A 21452-nucleotide genomic window follows, 5' to 3' on the forward strand; every position below is an offset into this window, starting at 1 on the left:
AACCGATGACATTTACTCCCACGTTACATACTTACCAACTGGAATATCGTACAGCTCTTCTACTCGCTTAGAGGCCACAACTGTGTTTTGCGGAGATGCATCCTGATTATTGAGAGAATTATCATTGCTGTTAGCATTGCTGTTAGCATTGCTGTTAGCATTGCTGTTAGCATTGCCATTTAATTGAGTAGTCGGTGATGTGTTTCTTGCTTCTGGAGCAGACTCATCCACGGCTGTAACATGCAACAAAGCTCACTCAAAACTAAACATTGAGCCACATAATTATGTCTGCGGGAACGTCTTATGTGGCGTAACTACGTTACACTCATGCACAAAATATTAGTACACAAACGATTCAAATGCACAAAAGACGTATGTAGAGATGCCGTATGCGTATTTACCTGGTGAAATGTTGTTCTGAGCTGGTTGTGTATTGATTATTAAACTGAAACAGGTAAAATTTGCTTAATCCATTGTTTACGGTATACGTGGAAATAAACATCTTGCTGTCTTCAATCGTTTACTTACGCAGAATTGGCGTTAGGCGATTTTGGAGATTGTGGTTCTGTACTCTTCTTCAGCGTGTATGATCCTCTCTGGCTTTCGTTGGCTAATTTATCGACGATTGCCTCTAGCTCAGAATACACCTGGGACATAAGTGTATGATATATAAATTGTATACTTCATAAAAATATCATATAATTATCAGATATACAAGTATTAAATATTCCAAATTTATACATAATAGATATCGTATATTATATATTATATGTTAAATACTGTATCAGTGGCTTTTCACGTCTATATCTATCGTACAATAAGAAGAATAAATATCGTATATTTTAACGATATTATCAAGAAGATGTTTGTACATCACCAGATAAAAGTTATCAATAAAAGAATTTTTCTATTATTTCTATAATTTCAAGAGAATACGTTTTTTAATTAACAAATAGGGATATTTAATCGGCAAACAAAAATGATCTCCTTTCCAACTAAATTAATGTAACAATAAATCGGTGTATGTATATTGCTTGGTCGTATATTTTCCTCTATATAGTGTAATAGATATAGAACCATTAATATAACGAAACTGATGAAATTAATGAAAATAAAATACAATTTGTGCATAGAAATATATGTAAAAGAAATGTGGTCGTTAAATATACCTTAGCACTTTCAGTATGGAACACTTGTTCAGCGGCGAAGAGCGTTTGTAAATTAGTAACGAGGAAGAGAACACGCGAATCGTACAAAGCTGGTAGCTCGTCATGAAGTTCGGAATTTAGTTGCTCGTATGTACGCTTAGCCTCCTCCAGTAACTCTTTTCCTCGAGAAACTTTCAGCTCGTCCCGTTTCCTTGGATTACACTGTAGCGATTGGAAATTGTGTCTTTGACTGTCATAATCTACTAGCTTCCGTCCACGCTTATCAATCTTTTTCTGCAACAAATATATATCACGATAATTCGCATCCTATAATCATATTATTATTTCCTATAGCACGAAATAGAAACAAAAATTGCGCGCAGAACATTTCACGTCAATTGATATTCCATTTTAAAATCCTAACCTTATTCTAAGACAGTAGTCAGACAAAGTTATATCGATTATACCAATTTATTTTCGTACGACAATATGTTTATTCACTGTTACATGAGACATACGTACCCTCATCTCTGGGAATTGGCTCTGATATGTGTTGAGAGGCACGAGAACCTGATCAGCAAGCTTATGGGTGAAGTCCTGCCACAACATGTCTAAATTTTGAGCCTGCACGTACAAAAGATCATGTCCTGTCCATTGACTTTCATAGATCTCGTTTAGGGAATCCATGAGTGTTTTCGACGCTGCTTGAACCGCTGTAAACACACAAACACAACAGAATAGTTTTACGAACACTATTCAAGTAATGATACGTCACGCTTGTAGCGCACAGTGATATTTCTGTTTCTTTCATTAGTAAACTAGCGCATACTGATGATTCTTGACACATTTTTAAAAATTTTATTTTCGTGATTTACTATTCTGGGAGAAGATTAAGTCTGTATAATTATTATTCGAAACTATGAAATTATATGAAAATTTATACAAATTTCGTTAGGAAAGATTAAATGGTTTCTAACGTATGCATTACGTCTGGCGTGTGTTTTATCCGAAAGCAGAGGCGTTTAAAAGATTTCAAGATTTCAAAGATTTTCATCTTTTTAAATGGAACTATACATTTTTCTATACAACGTTCGATGCATTTTTCACTTCTCTGTGAAAACAGGTACTTGGGTTGGAAAATGATTAGCTCGAAAGATACTTTAACCTCAATTCTGTGAAACTTATCGTGTGAAAGACATTTGACACAAATTTTAGATATTGCTTTATTACTTGATCCTTAATGCGTTAAAAATATTCCTAAAGTAGCATTATTCTCTATTTGTAAATTTCTCCAGTGTAAATGTATTTCAAATATTAAAATATCAAATTTTAACACTTATTTATTTATTCAATATTATTAATATTATGAAATATGAGAATATCAAAAAAAAAAAAAATACATAATAATATAAAATTATAAATTCTCTCATCTCTTGCAGAATAAGATCCCTATCAAAATAAGAAGTCTGTCTCCCGAAACAAAATATCCTAAGAGAAATCGATGTGTCGCGCCTGTAAAATTCAGCAGCATATTTGGAGGGAGAAATCTGTAATCTGAGAGATTTCTGGAAACATGAGGACCTCAGACAAGGATCGCACAACGTTAATTTAGAACTGCTTCCTTCCATCTTCAAAGAACTCACATCTATATATAATTATTATATCAGATCAAAAATACTTCTGTCCGACTATGTAATTATTTTTACGAATTTTATAGCGTAGCCTTCGAACCACATAAAAAAGACGCGCGCAGTTTCATCGTCAAATTGGATTATTCCTTGCGAGATCTTTCGGTTACTCTCGAGGGCAGCGAATGCCGCCAGATTTCACGACGATTGAGCAAATCCGTATCGAACGATTCCTAACAAATATGTAACGTCGGAAACGTGTAATTAAACGTCTAGGCGTGAGTAAGTCGCATACCAAAACACGCGGCCCAAAGTTCCTTTATACTAATTTATACGGATTTCTTACTTTCCCAGGAAACAACTTTTTGCCAAGAAATGTGCGATTAGAGGTAATTACTTTATTAACCTACTTCCAGTCGCAACTTGCGTTCACTCGCTCGCACGACAATCCTACAGCGATGAATTCAAATCTATAAGCAAGCAGGCTTGCCGATATTACAGGTGCTGGTATTAACACTGTCTTATCTTCTAATTTGCTTTGAACGTTCACGAGATTTCCATAATGCGCGTATATTGTCAATGATATTATTCGATATAAATCAAAAAGTGGAGAAAAATGATCGTAGTATAAGTATCGCCTCTTTAGAATTTTTCTTGGGGAACTTAAAACGTTTATTGGTCATTCGCGATGTCGTATACTGCGACGGATGGACGAATGTATTTTTACATTCATGCGTTTAAAAATTAGAAATTTACAATATTTCGTTACGTTATAAGGTTACGTTACGAAAAAAGTTATGCAAGCAGACGGATGAGACGTTGGCACTGTGCGAGCTGAAACGGCACAAGGAATCATCCGCTGGTGAACACGACTAACATATCAACGACGCCTCTATTCAGATACAGTGTCATTATTGGCTAACAATTAGTCGGCTGATTTCCCTTTCCTGTCATTTCAGTTTGCTGGTAGTGTGCTAACATCTCATCTGCCTACAACACGTAAGTCATTTACTTTTCTTTCTTTTCTTGAGAAGATTTACAATTTATTTATGAGAAAATAAATAGGACTAATATATATCATTGACATTTATATCATCAATATTGATTTACATCATTTGTATTATTAATATTGATATTTATTGATATGTCGTCTAGCAAGGAGATGACAAGAACTGCGAAATCTCGAACAAGTTGGCTGTATGTGCGTTGGATGTTCTCGGTCGGAAACATCCAAACATCGAAACAAATAAACCGAAACTTTGGATTTGGCAAACGAGAAAAGGATTTGGGCGCACGTTTCCGAGAAATTAATCGAGAAATTACGTTCTTGGTGCAACAGTTTCTTGTGTTTTAAAACGCTAAACCTTAGCAGGTCTAATGACCGCTTTCAAAAGTGAATTTAAAGTCGTGCATTCGTTGTTATTTCTTTCGTTCCACTAACTTTCTCTGAATTCTTACGTTTATCTGATTAATCAATTTCTCAATTTTTGTTAATACAGTTACAATTCCCATCCGTAAAATCGTACAAATACGCAGTGATAGTATAATAAATAGAAATAAACAAAGGCTTATAATATAAAAGATAGATTATAGGAATTTAATATTTAAGAAAATGATATTAATATCAAAAGAATTTATAAAGCGTAAGATATGGTCCCTGGCGTTTCCCCGAAATTGTTGAGAAGTTTCTCTCATTCTGAATCTTATCGTTTCAATATTTTCAATAGCTTTGCTCTGCTTACAAAATTCGTTGTATCTCGAAAGAAGAAAATAGAGCATATGTTTGTACGAAGTTTCTTCATTGTTTTTAGATGCACAATCAGCTCTGCAAGTGGGGCCCACATGTTACGTCACATCCTGTGTACGCAAAAAGTTTCTGTAAATGGCCAAATATTTTCGCGAGCAACTGTACGTGGACGCGAATTCGCAGTCGCGAATTATTCGAATTCAAGTTGCTCAGCTTGCTCGAGTGAAATTGCTGCAAGTAAAATTTAATTGAAGAGGCGCTTAAGTGCATCTTTCACGATGCTGCGTCTCGACAAACGGCAAAAAGAGGAAGGACTCGTGTATCTGCCAATTTGCATACGCATAGCGAGCATAAAATTCCGCCTCGTACGATCTTTCTACGATTCTCTCGAGTCAGCTAGGCGAGTTACGTTAGACTCGCGTAATCCCGCAACGTTTCATACACTGCCGTCCACGAGTCACCGAACACTTGCTCGTTTTGCGCAGGATGATTTTTACAATGTAAATATACGATTTCTCGACCGACTTCGTTGTTTATCTTTAAGCTACTTACAGTCTATTTAAAGTGTGCGCGATTTATTTATCGTGCTATGAAATAATCTGTAGATATCGTGAAGCGAAATTAGCGTTTACGTGGAACGTTGAAATTGCATAATGTTAAAGGTATGTACGCCACCGTGTATAAGTGTTATATAAGAAATTTGCAAATTATCGCAAATATACGAAATATACATCGATTAAATTCGCTAATTTAATTTTCGCCTGCGATATTATCTCGGGTAACCGTGTAAAATTGATAAATATTGGTAAAAAGGATAATTCATATTAATTAGTATAAATAGAAAGTTAATAATCGGAGGTAGATGAAAATTGTTTCTACAAATATCCGAGTTCAACTTTCTAAGTCTGTTCAACGTTTTAGATCTCAGAAAACGATTGCAATATGTGTTTCCAATCGCGTTCTAAAAGTTTCTCTAACTTTGACGAAGCGTGATTTATCGGTGGCGAACATGGAACTTGATCGTTGCAATTTCACTTTGAATTTGGTGGAACGTTGAATCCAAGTTGTGGGAAAAAGTGCAGAATTAACAGTAGAGCAACACGGTCTTCTATTACGATGCTGAAAGTATGATAAAAATATCAATGTTCTGACTGGATTGCATCAAGTGTCCAAATACATAGAGCAAGTGCAGCATATTTGGCATATCACTTTGTTTATGGCGAATACAAAATTACAACAGAGCATGAGAACAAATAAAATTGTATAATACCACAGGGAAATTAATGAACTTCTGTACGTCAAACTGCCGGCAATGGCGAAAAGCGAAGAGTACCTGGAACTTTGGCTGGATCGAAGGATGACGTAAAGCAACGAATTTGTTACGGTGCAAGTAATTCGGAATAGCGGTATTCCAATCTACCTTCGCTGTAGAAGCTAAAAAACAAGCGGGGAGTAAAATTATTTTCTCCTACGATCTAATCTCGTACGAAAATCATAGCACAGAAACGATCATCTCAGAAAAATTTCGATTCTGTGTCTTAAAATTTACTTGCGTTGGTCACAGGTGTAACATCCGCGAAAATAACCAACACATTCACGATGTACCCACGTTTCACACATGAGACGCTGGCACCCACTCGTCTCCTTTTTTGCCTTCGCCGTAGTTTGCACTGCGGAAGAGGCGCGCAGCATCCAGCTTGGTAGGTTTTGCTTGGGAATTGCGAGTCAGTAACGCGCCATGTAAAAGCGAAAATTCCATGTGACATTTTGTACTCGCGAAACGTTCGCAAAATCCACTCGAAAGCATAAAATTAATATGCGAACGAGTAGATCAACTGTTGTTGCAAATTCACGTTCTTTTACTCTGCGGATCGAGTCGAAGTTAGGCTTCGTTCACAAACGTCAGTGGTCGACTATCGTTTGCGCTGCTACAAATTAGACTACGTTGTTGTGTAGTTTCTGGGAAATGTCGGTTTTCCGAATTACCGACAGTACTGCAAATACGCCGCTTTTCTTCGACTTGTACGCGATACTGTACGTGTCGTAAGAATCGTTTCGTTCGAAGTAAGCGAGCGTCCACTAACTTGTAGACGACATTGTACGCTTCTCTGTACGTGTGATTCGACAGTAGAATCCGCGAGAACCGTTAGACCGGTGCTCAGTTCCAGGGAAATTCGGGGAAATTCGTCGATACAGGAAGGTTCGTTCACCGGCGAACGCGCGTTCCGCGAAAACCACGCGATTCATCATGAAAGCGGAAAGCTCGTGGACGCGAGTATCTATCGACAGGTTTCACACGGACCGACCACTGGCACAGCGCATGCGGGTATTTATATGCGAATACTGTTACGTGCCGTCTCTCGGCTGATAAAAGGAAAGGTAAAAGCCATCGGCGTAGAAACGGATTTCCGCGAAAAATTGCGAATGCGGCACGCTTTATCTACCAACTGAGAAACCATCGCCGTTTCCTTATTACAGTCTGCCAATGTGACAAAATCTCCCATCCTGTGAAGCTTCTTTCTGTTTCACCATGTTTCTAACACGCTGCCTACCGTTTCGTACAATTTGCTTCACAGACATCCATTAAATGAATCGAAGGACAGGCAAGGAATGCTGCGGAACAGCTTCGTGCAGAAACTTTATTTCTGACGCTTCTGGTGCAGCGAAGAGACAAGCTTGCATACATTTAACGGTATCGTTTATGATACGAAGATATCGTACAGTGCTGCGAACAATTACGGACTCAAATACACTTTCGGTATTATTTCTTCGACATCTGCGAGAAAGCGCTGATCATTCTTGTGAGAGATATATTAATACGTTTGGAACATATTTTTTTTATAATGCAATGTTTATAATACTATATTTTTACATTCACAGTGATGTGAATGCTTGTACACTCAGACACATTTTCTTCTTTATTTGTTTAAATCTTTGTTCTTATTTTCAAGAAACCAGTGATAGTGTCTGGATATGGCAAGTGAAATTGTTTTTGCAAAGGTAGATTGATCGCTGTGGGATATCAGGAGATGTCACATAGTAAGCTATTGCCTTTCGTAACCGAAATTCTTTTTCTTTTTCTTTTCTTCTTCATTTGTTCAAACTTTTGTTCTTATTTCGAAGAAACCAGTGATAGTGTCTGGATATGGCAAGTGAAATTGTTTTTGGAAAGGTAGATTGATCGCTGTGGGATATCAGGAGATGTTACATGGCGAGCGATTGCCTTTCGTAACCGAAATTCTTTTTTTTTCTTCTTTATTTGTTCAAACCTTTGTTCTTATTTTCAAAACCAATGATAGTGTCTGGATATGGCAAGTGAAATTGTTTTTGCAAAGGTAGATTGATCGCTGTGGGATATCAGGAGATGTCACATAGCAAGCTATTTTCGTAACCGAAATTCTTTTTCTTTTCTTTTCTTCTTCATTTGTTCAAACTTTTGTTCTTATTTCGAAACCAAAGTGATAGTGTCTGGATATGGCAAGGTAGAAATTGTTTTGCAAAGGTAGATTGATCGCTAATGAGGATATCGGGAGATGTCACATAGCAAGTAATACCTTTCGTAACCGAAATTCTTTCTTTTCTTCTTTATTTGTTTAAATCTTTGTTCTTATTTTCAAGAAACCAGTGATAGTGTCTGGATATGGCAAGTGAAATTGTTTTTGCAAAGGTAGATTGATCGCTGTGGGATATCAGGAGATGTCACATAGTAAGCTATTGCCTTTCGTAACCGAAATTCTTTTTCTTTTTCTTTTCTTCTTCATTTGTTCAAACTTTTGTTCTTATTTCGAAGAAACCAGTGATAGTGTCTGGATATGGCAAGTGAAATTGTTTTTGGAAAGGTAGATTGATCGCTGTGGGATATCAGGAGATGTTACATGGCGAGCGATTGCCTTTCGTAACCGAAATAGAAGACAAAGAGAATTTTTGTTACAGGAAAGTGGTTCCAAAATTTCGCGATAGAATTATCACGATGACCAGCACTGAGTGCTGACCTGAACTCGATCGAGAACCTATGGGAAATTCCAGCGAGAAAGCTTTACGACCAGGAGAAGCCATTTGTAGAAAATACTGTTGAACTTAAAAAAGGAATAAAATCCGCGTAGCTGGATATTCGAAACGAGAGTTTAAATAAGTTGGTGGATGATGGTACCTGATAATTGGATTAATAAAAGTAATCAAAGATAAAGAAAAATCCATTAAATATCGAATGAGAACGTAACAAAATCAACGTCGTTGAGTTTATATTTTCACAAGCGAAAACACAATTTTCGAAGAAAATTTCATTGTTTGCAAGCTTCGAAAGAAGAAAGCTTCGGTTTGTTGCATCTTCAGTTTCGCATTATATTGTAATGTAAAATTACATAAGCGGTTTCGTCAGTTTCTGTTTTAATATTATGACGAATCGCAAAATAGCGTTGAGTTTATAATTATTCATTGTGTATACTGTATACAGGGTGGTTGGTAACTGGTGGTACAAGCGGAAAGGGGGTGATTCTACGCGAAGAAAGAAGTCGAAAATATAGAATAAAAATTTTTTTTTCAATTTTTTTTAAATTTTTCCATCGAGACAACGATCTACAGTGAGATCCGTTATAACGAGACGTGATAAAGTGGACGCGTACCGAGCGAAAATTCAAAGTCGATTTTCTCGAAAACAAAGCTTCAAACGAAAAATTTTTATTCTATATTTTCGACTTCTTTTTTCGCGTAGAATCACCCCCTTTCCGCTTGTACCACTAGTTACCAACCACCCTGTATAATATAAAGATTGCAAGGCATGCAAGGAGCACTGTACTTTTAAATTTACCGTAGTATCGATAAAGTAACACAAGAAACTCCTGAGAGTTCAATTTTGTTATTGGAAAAGTAATTCGAGATAATTGAACAGCCCGCATCATTCTGCTAAATGTAACTGGGAAAACGCAGCTGCCCTAAACACGGCAATACGCCAATACGTTAATTATGCTATAATAATAGATCTAATAATAGACGGTTGATCTAACAGTAGACAAACTCGATTATACCGATAGGCTTAATTTACCTGTCAAATTAGCACCAAGCGTATAATTTTCAAACTGCAGACTTCAAAAATAATTCTATGCCAACTGTTTATAGATCAATGTAATGATAGGTAGATTTAATGATATAGCGACACGTTTGATTACAGATTTAATTTTAGCGGAGAAAGTATTGATATAATCGCTACCACGTGATATAAATACCATGCTAAGTACATAGCGTCATCCTTGCGAAAGAAAATATCAAACGATATATTTATTTTGTACAAAACATTACGTAAAATCGTAGGAATAAGAAAAGTTTCGTTCGAGTAGACCAACAGAAAGACTACGCCACTGACGTGGAAAAACAAGAAGTTCAAAGTGCTCGACGCTGTAGACGTCGTTCGTTCTTGATATGCAACTTGTTTCCGCTGTGATTTACTTGAATTTATCTGCATGTAAATTACACCATCATAGGTAGCATTTGTGCAGTTTGAAATGATACTAGTCGTCGAAGATCGCGATCATGCGAATGAAATATGTTTGAAAACCGTTGCATCTACTGCAGCCACGGTAGAATTCGATATGGCAAAAATATATAGAAAATATATGTAATACGTTCTTAAATTAATATCATCATATGACATATAATTATTCGTATATATAATAATAATATACATAATAAATTGTAATTATTGTTCGAATGATTGTGACGTTTCAGGTAAAACATATCTCCCATCTATGGACAAAGTACAATTTCAGTTACATCGTCAGAAACATTTCTAAATATGTGAACATGTAACAAATACGAATTTACGCTTGCGTACGATTATAAAATTACGCTCCTTGCGTACGATTATAAAATTATATGAAATACAGTCAAATTACTTGGTATTTGGTATTATAATATTAATATACTGCTACGATTAACATCAAAACTACGACTTTTTATAATACAGCTTCTATTTACGTAGACAAACTTAAACAAGACTCGACAAAGTTGCAGGTTGCATCTTAGCGTTTATATTTATAGCAAACAATTGCAAATATCCGATCTTCCTCTAAAATTTCCACTTTCCCATAATTATAACAGCGTTTCATTCTCATTACTTTACTCGCTTTTTCTGTTCGCTTTAACGTTGCCTCGATATCCAAGGCCATTAGCAACGTCGTACAGTTTGTAACTTTATATCTAAATTTACCATCTTTTTGCTACAGCTCTTAATCTTTGGTAGAGAAATTGAGCGAGATTTATTAAGAGATTTACTTCTTAATTACATTGTTACTGCTAGTTAATTTATCCGATGCGATAAAGATATATCTCTGATACGTAGGGTACACGTGAGATTTCTCTCTCACTGTAAATTACGTCCCAACATTTTACTTGATTCCTTGGAAAAAAGCAATATTTCAAGAATCCTTTCAAATTCAAACGTTTCTTAATTTTATTTCGGAATTTTATTTCAATTTCGTTACCCCAGAGCAGCTCCCAACGTTTTTAAGTGTTTTATTTGAATTTTACTTCAACTAAAAAACAAGACAATTTAAATAAATGAACTTAAATACCAGTTTTGCTCATACTATTGTTGTATTTTGTAATTTTTAAGTGTATGATATATCTTGAAACAATTTCCAGGAGGCAAACCTGCTTCTCTTTCGCACGTTGCACAAAGAAACGTGGGACTGAAAAAATGTCCAGTGGGACTCGACATAGGAGTGCAAAGGATTAGATCTAACGTTTATGTTATACAATTCACTGACCTTCTGTGCACCACGAACCCCGACTTTCCAAACGCGTTCAACGTATCAATGCAAATAGATTTTTTATCAATGCTTTATGATATCATCGTTGAAAATTCATACGTTGGAACAGCTTCTGCGAAAAACGCGCGTATCTATGCTTAGGTAATGGGAAATGGAAGACGTTCTGCGACGTTAGCTGCAAGAATGTGCGATGAAAAAACGTAGGTCTTCGTTTGAAAATTTAATCCTCAGCTTCCTAGCGCTCTTCGAGAATACTCGAACCTATTAAATCTGTTGCCACGTAAGGTTAAACAGATGTCAGCGTATTATTCTCTTTTGATATCCCAACGGTCCTCATTTCACATACTTTTGCGAATGCTTCCGAACGTAACTTAAAATATTTCAGCGTTTCTTTAAATTTCATTGCACATGTATATTATTCTATTTCCATGTCACAATTTGTATTTCGTTGCAATACAGAGTTCTTCGCTTTGCTGTCATCAGTTAGAAAAGACGACTAAAGAGCGACGAGGAAGAAACATGTGAATCATCTTAGCGACGATCAGCCAGATGACAACATGTATATTTCCAATCGACGAGTATTTCGAAACAGCATGATTAAACTTTTCGCATTTACGCACGAGATATATTTTCTTACTCGATGTCGTTTCTGCTATAAACGAAACGTTTTCCACGGTTTTTTTTTTGTTGCAATAATACGAGATACTTCGTTCACAAGTTTAGGATAAAAATTACTTTCTACGATTATCACACAGATTTAGCGATACGAGCTAAATAATATCATAGCGATGCGTTACTTAGCTTACACGTTCCTGTCAATTTGAATCATCACAGCCTGCGCTGATTATTATCGTACGATAATTTGCACATATGCAGATTACAGTAAAAAGAGAAATTAGTACTCGAGATATTTTGGCTACGATTGGAGAAATTAGAGGAGAAAAAGTTAATAGATAATATCTGGTAATTATAATAATAAAATAAATAGTACTATCTAATAATTTAGTAGACAAATGTACACAAAATGTTCAAAAGAAAATACCAAATATGTCTACTATTGTACAAGTACATTGATGATCATAATTAAAGTTGTATAGTGAAATAAATGATCAGCGTCACTCATAGTTATTTAAACGATAATATGTACTTCTTATACTTTACTTTACTCGTGCTATTCTCTACAAAACATTCAATTAATTTCATATTAATATGAACGTTGTGTCAATTGTTTAAATTCATTGTTCTATACTATATATTGTTACAAAATATATATTTAAGAGGATTTTTGTATAACAACAACATCAAGTAGATTTTATGAATTTTTTTTAAGCTATTTACTGATTATATTACATTTATTAACGTCACATTTATATAACTAGAATTACATTTATTAAGTATGCAGTCTAGAAAATATTTATAAAAATTGTCACACGTGAATCCTTCTTTAATGAATCGAATCTAATTAAATAGCAATTATCGTGATCCAAAAATCTGTTTCAAAATTCTCCAGTTTGAAACAATATCACGTATTTATGATCATATGTTTGGTGCATACTCATATGGACGACACTGCTATTAATATTAATTGAACTATTGCGGACTTACGTTGACTAATTGCAAGTTGATTAAGTTGACTTTTGTTACACGAATCTGCTCATTTCCTGATAGATGCATACAGAAATAAAATTCTATTGTATCTTAATAAAAGCTAACTTTAATATTCGTCGAAATACTTGCTGTTTGAATAACCACAAAATTAAAAAATGTATAATCATTTAGCCACTGTGTAACCATTAATAATAATACATAAATCTATATATAATCAAAGTATATATTTTGATGGATATAGTAGTTCTAGTGACACCGAACAGAGGAAACGTTACCTTTTCAAGAGCAAATTTCCTCTCATTTTTTCTCCCTTTGAAGAGGCACTACCCGCTAGACCTAAACGTCAGATTCATTTAATTATCCAAATTAAGCATATGCACTTACTTATAATACTTATAAATTATACCTATCTATAATAAGTATTAACTTATTGTAAATAAACAGCCATGTCACTGCGCCACGCCAGAAAAATTACTGAAAATTCTCAACGCGAGAATTGATTGTAATTTCAACAAATAAATAAAAAAAAAAAATTTTTTTCTCCCGTAAGTAGAGCGCGGATATCTAAGCAAATGCATATTTTTTCGAACAAAATTAAAAATACCTAAACAGAAATTTATTTTCCCTGCTAAATGTCATAGCAAATATCCACTGCACTGTGGATATCTTATACATTTCTCTATTATTATGTACATTTTCTGTACTCTTGCTGTTTGTTAAATTTACCATGAATGCATAAAAATCCACCGAATTGTAAGAAATCATATTCGGCCAGAAATATTGAAAAACAGACGCGAGATGTCTGGTCGTAGCGTCGCGAGATATCTCGTCCAGAGATGCGAGACACGCAGTTAAAATCAGGGCCGTTTCTCTCAACGATTGACGTTGCTACGAGTATTGCGTAGGGCCTGCGCAGAAAGTACGGTCGTTATTCAATGTCTGCGTTATTCATCCAGCCCTCATTCACCTGTGAAACGTACGCAACCCCACGAAACGGAGTACTCGACACGGCTTTTTCAAGCGGCATAGTACGTACGCACAGTTGTACAGAAATTGACTTTCTGCAGGCTACGACTATCAGAGAGATGTGGCAGACAATCTGGACCACATAGCTCGAAACGTTTGATTTTACGAGGCAATTTACCTCGCCAGGTGAATAACCCTACGAGAGAAATTGATTCGACCAGAGCGAACTCGGGTAAAAGGTTGGAGGTCGTTGTATTCCGATAGAGTCGCGTTATATGGCTGTCGATAATGCGAAAATCGTTTCTCGTGTCGTTTTCAGCGACGAAGAGGAATGAAAAAGATCGCTGCATATACAAGGACGCAAACATTTGTAATTAGACTGTTTGTTGCGAATCGACCGCGAATATTTATGCAAATTTAAATGTTTCTTTACTTCGTTTAAGAAACAGAAACTAAATAAACACCCTTTTCATTTATTTCTTTCATTAGTCTCATAGCTATTATAAATAGTTTAGCACTTTACTTTGGATATTTTGTATATTTTGAACATTTTACACGTGTCCTATACATTATTTTTGATATTTATACTTAATTTAATTTATAGTAAATTTGAAGGTGCAGGTGAATCTATCGCGGATATTTATGCAAATTTAAATATTTGTGTACCTCGTTTAAGAAACAGAAACTAAATAAACACCCTTTTCATTTATTTCTTTCATTAGTCTCATAGCTATTATAAATAGTTTATCACTTCACTTTGGATATTTTGTATATTTTGAACATTTTACACGTGTCCTATACATTATTTTTGATATTTATACTTAATTTAATTTATAGTAAATTTGAAGGTGCAGGTGAATCTATCGCGGATATTTATGCAAATTTAAATATTTGTGTACCTCGTTTAAGAAACAGAAACTAAATAAACACCCTTTTCGTTTATTTCTTTCATTAGTCTCATAGCTATTATAAATAGTTTAGCACTTTACTTTGGATATTTTGTATATTCTTGCACATTTTACACATGTCCTATACATTATTTTTGATATTTATACTTAATTTAATTTATAGTAAATTTGAAGGTGCAGGTGAATCTATCGCGGATATTTATGCAAATTTAAATATTTGTGTACCTCGTTTAAGAAACAGAAACTAAATAAACACCCTTTTCATTTATTTCTTTCATTAATTTCATAACTATCATAAATAGTACTTTATTTTGGACATTTTATATATTTTTGCACATTTCACATGTGTTCTATACATTTCTTTTAGTATTTATATTTTAATTTAATTTGTAATAAATTTAAAGCTACAGGTATTTATATTTTAATTTAATTTATAGTAAATTTAAAGGTACAGGTATTTATATCTTAATTTAATTTATAGTAAAACTAAGGTTAAAATGTGGAATGCACACAGTATTTATTTATTTATTTATTTCAGCCTGTTAGTGTAGATATTAGATTTGGTTTCGTATAATTTACAGACAATATGAAACAAAACTAACACTAAACATACAGAGAACTATAGTAACATAAAACTACATCAATCCTTTGGTTATCCATCGTCCTTATTTCTAAATGCTTTGTCATTACATAAACCTTCTCCTGGTTACACTTCATCCATTCATTCATTGCCTATCTGTTTCTTTTTACTTGTACTTTATTTATTATATATTTGCATTTATATTTGCAATAATTGTATGTTTCTCCACACTCTTATTCTGCTTCTACTTCTCTCTATTTACGTCTTTCTACCTGTTCTCCTACTTTCTCTCTACTCTCCGCAACCACCTTATTGCTTGCATATTTGCATTTTCTTCCAGAATTTCCTCGACCCTCAAATTCATTCTGTCTGTCGTTTAACATTCCTCCTTCCAGTGCTTCAACAAGCCCTCTATACAACGCTTTCCAGCATTTTCCATACAACGCACATCTCCTCTCCTCTTCCTTGAACCAGAACTCGTTACGATATGCAAAAATATACAATATAAAATATCCGTCTATTGGTAGCACAGATCTTCGCTTAGGCTAGCAGAGTATGGAATATGGATTTGCAGAAAAATTCGCTGTCCGATAGTATCGTGAAATTCGTTGAAGTGCAAGGCTTATACACATAGACAAGCGTCCTTGATTTCCATATTAGGTCAAGTGATTATGGTTCTTCAGAAAAACGTGCTCGTTACACAGGCGTACGTGATTTAAATAATATATCAATGCCTGGTTGTCAAAAACGTAGGATGCAATCACGTTGAAAAATTGCCTTACACGATATTAACAAATACTGGTGACGATCCAAAAGTACCTACACTCAGGTACGTCCAAACACCTTTCCAATTCAAGAGTCTGCATCTTTGTTAGCTTTCTAACTTTCAGCGTCTTGGAACTATACTCTGGCTGATAATATGTTATTATACATATTTAGTATATAATTAAAATACAGTAGAATATAATATAAATATAATATTTATAATAAAGGTATATATAATAAAATTCATATATAATTCTCCTTATATAATATTTCTTTTTCTTATATATAAGAGAAGTATATATCACATGCTTTTCTGTTTAGTTATTTTAAAATGAATAGAATATAGAGATACTTTTTAATGTCTCTCTTTAATCATTTTGCTAAATTTCAGTCTACCATCACTATCAATTATATATGTAAGAAAAGTATATATTATATGCTTTTCTTTTTAGTTACTTTAAAGTGAATAGAATATAGAGATATTTTTTAATGTTCCTTTTGAACCATTTGCTCAATTTCAGTTTACCATTGCTATCAATCATATATATAAGAAAAGTATATATTATATGCTTTTCTTTTTAGTTACTTTAAAATGAATAGAATATAGAGATATTTTTTAATGTCTCTCTTTAATCATTTTGCTAAATTTCAGTCTACCATCACTATCAATCATATATATAAGAAAAGTATATATTATATGCTTTTCTGTTTGGTTATTTTAAAATGGATAGAATATAGAGATATCTTTTAATGTTCCTTTTGAACCATTTTGCTCAATTTCAGTTTACCATTGCTATTAATCCTATATATAAGAAAAGTATATATCACATGCTTTTCTGCTTAGTCACTTTAAAATGAATAGAATATGGAGATATTTTTTAACGCCTCTTTTGAATCATTTTGCTCAATTTCAGTCTACCATCGCTATCAATCATGTTTAAAAGTATGCATATAATTATCAACTGGGACAGGGATTATGTTAATCTTTATGAGCTTGGGATGGGATATTATTTATCGCACATATTATCTTTCAAATTTCAAAATAATTTTTAGCAAGACTGTTGGATTGCTACAATCTTTTTGGAACCACTGGAACACGGTGTGCAACTTGCAACATGGCGATTCTCTTACGAATGAAATTCAATGTTCTATGGAAAAAACCTATAGTTTTTCAAACTTCATTGTATAGCAATCCATACTTCTACATTATTAGTTACAAAAAAAAAAAAAATTCGTTGAAAAAGTGAAGTTACAACTGCATTACAACTGTACTTTCAAATATTTACTGAGACTCTTAGCAAGAGTAGCACATAGATACGTTTCCCAGCACTTAACATCTGTTCGTTGTAAATGAAAAATAAAATAATAAACGTAAGCACGTAGTATGCGCGTCAGACTTCCACGATAACATCCAGCGACAGTGTTTTACGATTATGAGTCAGCATTTAGAAACACGTCAAAGACTTTCGTAATACCAGTTTTGAGTTAATCGAAACTGATTTATATTCGCTATAGGAAAAGTGGTTCACGTATTGCTGCGGAATCTAGTTCACCGGTTATGCTATTTCGAGTAACTTGTAATGCAAGCTTCGACGCGAATCAAGGCCATGAACGATTACTTCGATAAGCATGATTCAAAAGAGAATCCTTCGACGATTTATTTTTCAGCAGAAAATTATGCAGAATTTATTCTGCAAAAGTACTTTGACATTTCTTGAACAATCTCAACTCGACTTTTACTTTGTCGGTATTTTTTGAACCAAGTGACTGCATTCTGTCCTTGCGGTAGAACTGCAACTTTATCTGAACTTGTCGGCGGACAAACAGTTTACATAATTACAGTTCATATAATAGGAACTCGCCAATTATCCCCGCTACTATTTTTCCTTCGTATAATAGCAGTTCAGGTTCAAACTCGAACGAATCAACCGACAAAATTTGGGTCAATCAGGCGTTAAATAAAATTTCGTTTAGATAAATGGACCTCTATTGAGTTATTACGTTTCGTGAAATGAAAGATCAACGGAATAAATTAATTTATTTTAGAGAACCGTACTATAAAACTATAACAGCGATCATTTTTCATATACGTTAATAAATAATACGTAATTAAATATAGCGGAAAATCGGACTCATTGGTATTACAACCGTAATTTATGTATTAATCGCATAATCATTATATATTGTAACATTGTAATCGTATAAAAGTATATTTAATATCATAGTTTATTTATTTATTTTAGAGAACCGTACTATAAAACTATAACAGCGATCATTTTTCATATACGTTAAGAAATAATACGTAATTAAATATAGCGGAAAATCGGACTCATTGGTATTACAACCGTAATCTATGCATTAATCACATAATCATTATATATTGTAACATTGTAATCGTATAAAAGTATATTTAATATTAGTTTATTTATTATAATAGTTTATTTATTTATTTTAGAAAACTGTACTATAAAACTATAACAGCGATCATTTTTCATATACGTTAATAAATAATACGTAATTAAATATAGCAGAAAATCGGACTCATTGGTATTACAACCGTAATCTATGCATTAATCACATAATCATTACACAGGGTGGTTGGTAACTGGTGGTACAAGCGGAAAGAGGGTGATTCTACGCAAAAAAAGAAGTCGAAAATATAGAATAAACATTTTTCGTTTGAGGCTTTGTTTTCGAGAAAATCGACTTTGAATTTTGGCTCGGTACGCGTCCACTTTATCGCGTCTCGTTATAACGGATCTCACTTTAGATCGTTGTCTCGATGGAAAAATTAGAAAAAAAATTTTATTCTATATTTTCGACTTCTTTTTTCGTGTAGAATCACCCCCTTTCCACTTCTACCATCAGTTACCAACCACCCCGTATATCGTAACATTGTAATCGTAAGTATATTTAATATCATAGCAACAATGTATAATAATTAATATCTCCATTAACCATGCGATGTATTTGTATTCTCTAACTCTAATTTCATTCACCTATCGTTGCACCATAATATAGCATTATTATATCATTGTATTAAAATGAAAGCAATTTTATATCGATTACTAAACATCAATTTGTAGACTATAATGAAAAATGATGACCAACTAGAGTTTCTCTTGTCAGCTGAGCTATATATGATATATATATATCGATGTAACGATCTACAAAATTCACATTTCGTAGCTGCAGGAATAGCAGTGCTTCAATTCTCTGCAGATTTACAAAGTTAAAAATGTACCTGTTCGACAGATTATCATTAAGACGGTAGGTTTGAACGAGCCGGACTGGGTCAGAGAAAACCAAGGTCACGGCTCGCTTCTCGCGCAGATCTGATAATTTGTGTACGCATTTGCTGCAAATGTTTGGTTTATCGGTTTTACTGCCTGCTGCAGTTCACAGCAGATGCGTAACTACAATATAGGCAATATTTCACGCGTGCATAAAATAACGACGACTGAAGTTTTTCAAAAAAAGAACGCAATTGCTTCGATATTTTGGTCATCGAACGCAGTGTGCATCTATCGTTAATTGTTTGTCGCAATTTTTACTCGAATTTAACAAGCATCCTCTTCCATACAAACTGATGTTAACAGATTTAAAATATTGTCGTTTGTTTAACTTGTATTGTCGTATGTTCATATAAATCATAGAATAGGTGTTTTAATTTGATTTATCTTCGATCGACTTACCTCGAACACACCTGATGTAATTGTTGAACTCTTTTTGCAATCTGTTCGCGGCATTTTGCTGTCTCATGAAGTTCTGCAGATGTTCGTCGAATATGTCATCCGCGGTCCTATCCACTTTGCCCAAATTCTGAAGAAACTGCAACGAGAAAGAACAATTTGTACCACAAACGCTAAACTCTTCACGCATCGTTTTAGTCGTCGCCCGCTGACTTTCCATAATCGCGAAAAATATATACAAAATACAATTGAAGACATCTCAGAACAATGGCAATAATTGTTTTAAGTTGCTATATATAATAAACCATGGCGCGTAGGATAGTTGGTTTCATTTTAAGGGGTTGTCCTGAATTAGAATGTTCTAAAACAGCGTCTTTCTGTGATTTTTTTTAGAAGGGAAAGAAAGAAATGAAGTTGTTGAATTTTGAGGTATAGTTTTATGTATATTTAAAGAATACAAAAAAATTTCTTTTAAAGTAAAAAGAAAGTTATAACAGATTTCTAAGCCTATTTCACGGGCGTCTGCAGTTTTCAATCGGCGGGAAACATCCACCTCGTGATTCTAGACGGAAACAAAGAACCAAAAAAGGATTAAATTATTATATATTTTTCTTCTGGGTGAACTAAACAACGTCAGAAAAAAATGTGAAATTAAAGCTTTTGGTGAGTTTAAAAAAAAGTGTTCTTAAAAAAAAAATAAACTTTAAGGTACAATTATTTAAATAAACTTTTTTTCTGCCGTTGTTTAGTTCACCCAGAAGAAAAATACATAATAATTTAATCCTTTTTTGGTTTTTTGTTTCGGCCAAGAATTACGAGTTGGAACTTTCACGCCGATTGAAAACTGCAGCCCATGAAATAGGCTTAGAAATCTGTTATAATTTCGTTTTTACTTTAAAAAAAATTTTTTTGTATTCGTTAAATATATATATAACCACACCTCAAAATTCAATAACTTCATTTCTTTCTTTCCCTTCTAAAAAAATCACAACAAAGACGCTGTTTTAGAACATTCTAATTCAGGACACTCCCTTAATTCGGTATACGCGAGGAAACGAGAAGGATACGAACGCAAGAATTTCGTCTTGCATCCAGTTTCCTTCTTCCGTACTTTCTCTCATTCGTTTTTACCAATTACGTTCTTCTTCGTCTTTAACCGTTTGAGCGCTGTTTAGATTTTGTGTGGAAAAGTCGCAGTACATTTGAACGCTACAGACGACTGACGGTATTTTCTATTTCATTGTTATCTTCTCAATCATTTTTATTGAACAAACTTGAATTACTTATAAACTAATAATACGCATATATAACAATATAAACGTATTTCATAAAAATAACAAGTATGACGAGCGCTATTGCGCTGTTTAGATTTCGTGTGGAAAAGTCGCAGTACATTTGAAGGCTACAGACGACTGACGGTATTTTCTATTTCATTGTTATCTTCTCAATAATTTTTATCGAACAAACTTGAATTATTTATAAATTAATAATACGCATATATAACGATATAGTTTATATAGCTTGTTTCTCTTCGCAGTCGATTAAAATTGAAACTACCACACCAGTCAAATTGACTGGTTTTACAATTTTATTTTAAAATTCCTACTTCGTGTTATATTTCTTTCCGCAATGATGTAATGACTTTC

The 21452-nt window shown here is 33.9% G+C and overlaps 1 protein-coding gene and 1 long non-coding RNA gene across 7 annotated transcripts in view; one reads left to right on the forward strand and one right to left on the reverse strand.

Moving 5' to 3' along the window:
- The window catches only part of LOC117242945 (myc box-dependent-interacting protein 1), a 151502-nt gene that overhangs the window by 3810 nt on the left and 126240 nt on the right, over window positions 1-21452 (reverse strand). For 3 of the 5 annotated variants that reach the window (XM_033510014.1, XM_033510012.1, XM_033510013.1), the window contains 6 exons: window positions 19810-19945; window positions 1671-1861; window positions 1170-1442; window positions 529-647; window positions 402-445; window positions 36-233 (listed from right to left, as the gene is read on the reverse strand). In XM_033510014.1, the coding sequence (XP_033365905.1) occupies window positions 36-233; window positions 402-445; window positions 529-647; window positions 1170-1442; window positions 1671-1861; window positions 19810-19945 (961 nt within the window). The remainder of the gene's footprint in view (window positions 1-35; window positions 234-401; window positions 446-528; window positions 648-1169; window positions 1443-1670; window positions 1862-19809; window positions 19946-21452) is intronic. The other 2 variants (XM_033510016.1, XM_033510015.1) reach the window with 1 other exon arrangement.
- On the forward strand, window positions 2590-4336 carry LOC117242955. 2 transcript variants are annotated; one of them, XR_004495364.1, is made up of 3 exons: window positions 2590-3054; window positions 3131-3277; window positions 3932-4336. It is a non-coding gene; the product is annotated as an uncharacterized LOC117242955 (long non-coding RNA). The 2 variants fall into 2 exon arrangements; XR_004495365.1 differs by having other exon boundaries at window positions 3131-3775; window positions 3932-4018.

Source organism: Bombus vosnesenskii, unplaced genomic scaffold, assembly GCF_011952255.1.
Source record: "Bombus vosnesenskii isolate JDL3184/JDL3185 unplaced genomic scaffold, Bvos_JDL3184-5_v1.1 scf7180000016281, whole genome shotgun sequence".
In the NCBI taxonomy this organism is placed as follows: domain Eukaryota; kingdom Metazoa; phylum Arthropoda; class Insecta; order Hymenoptera; family Apidae; genus Bombus; species Bombus vosnesenskii.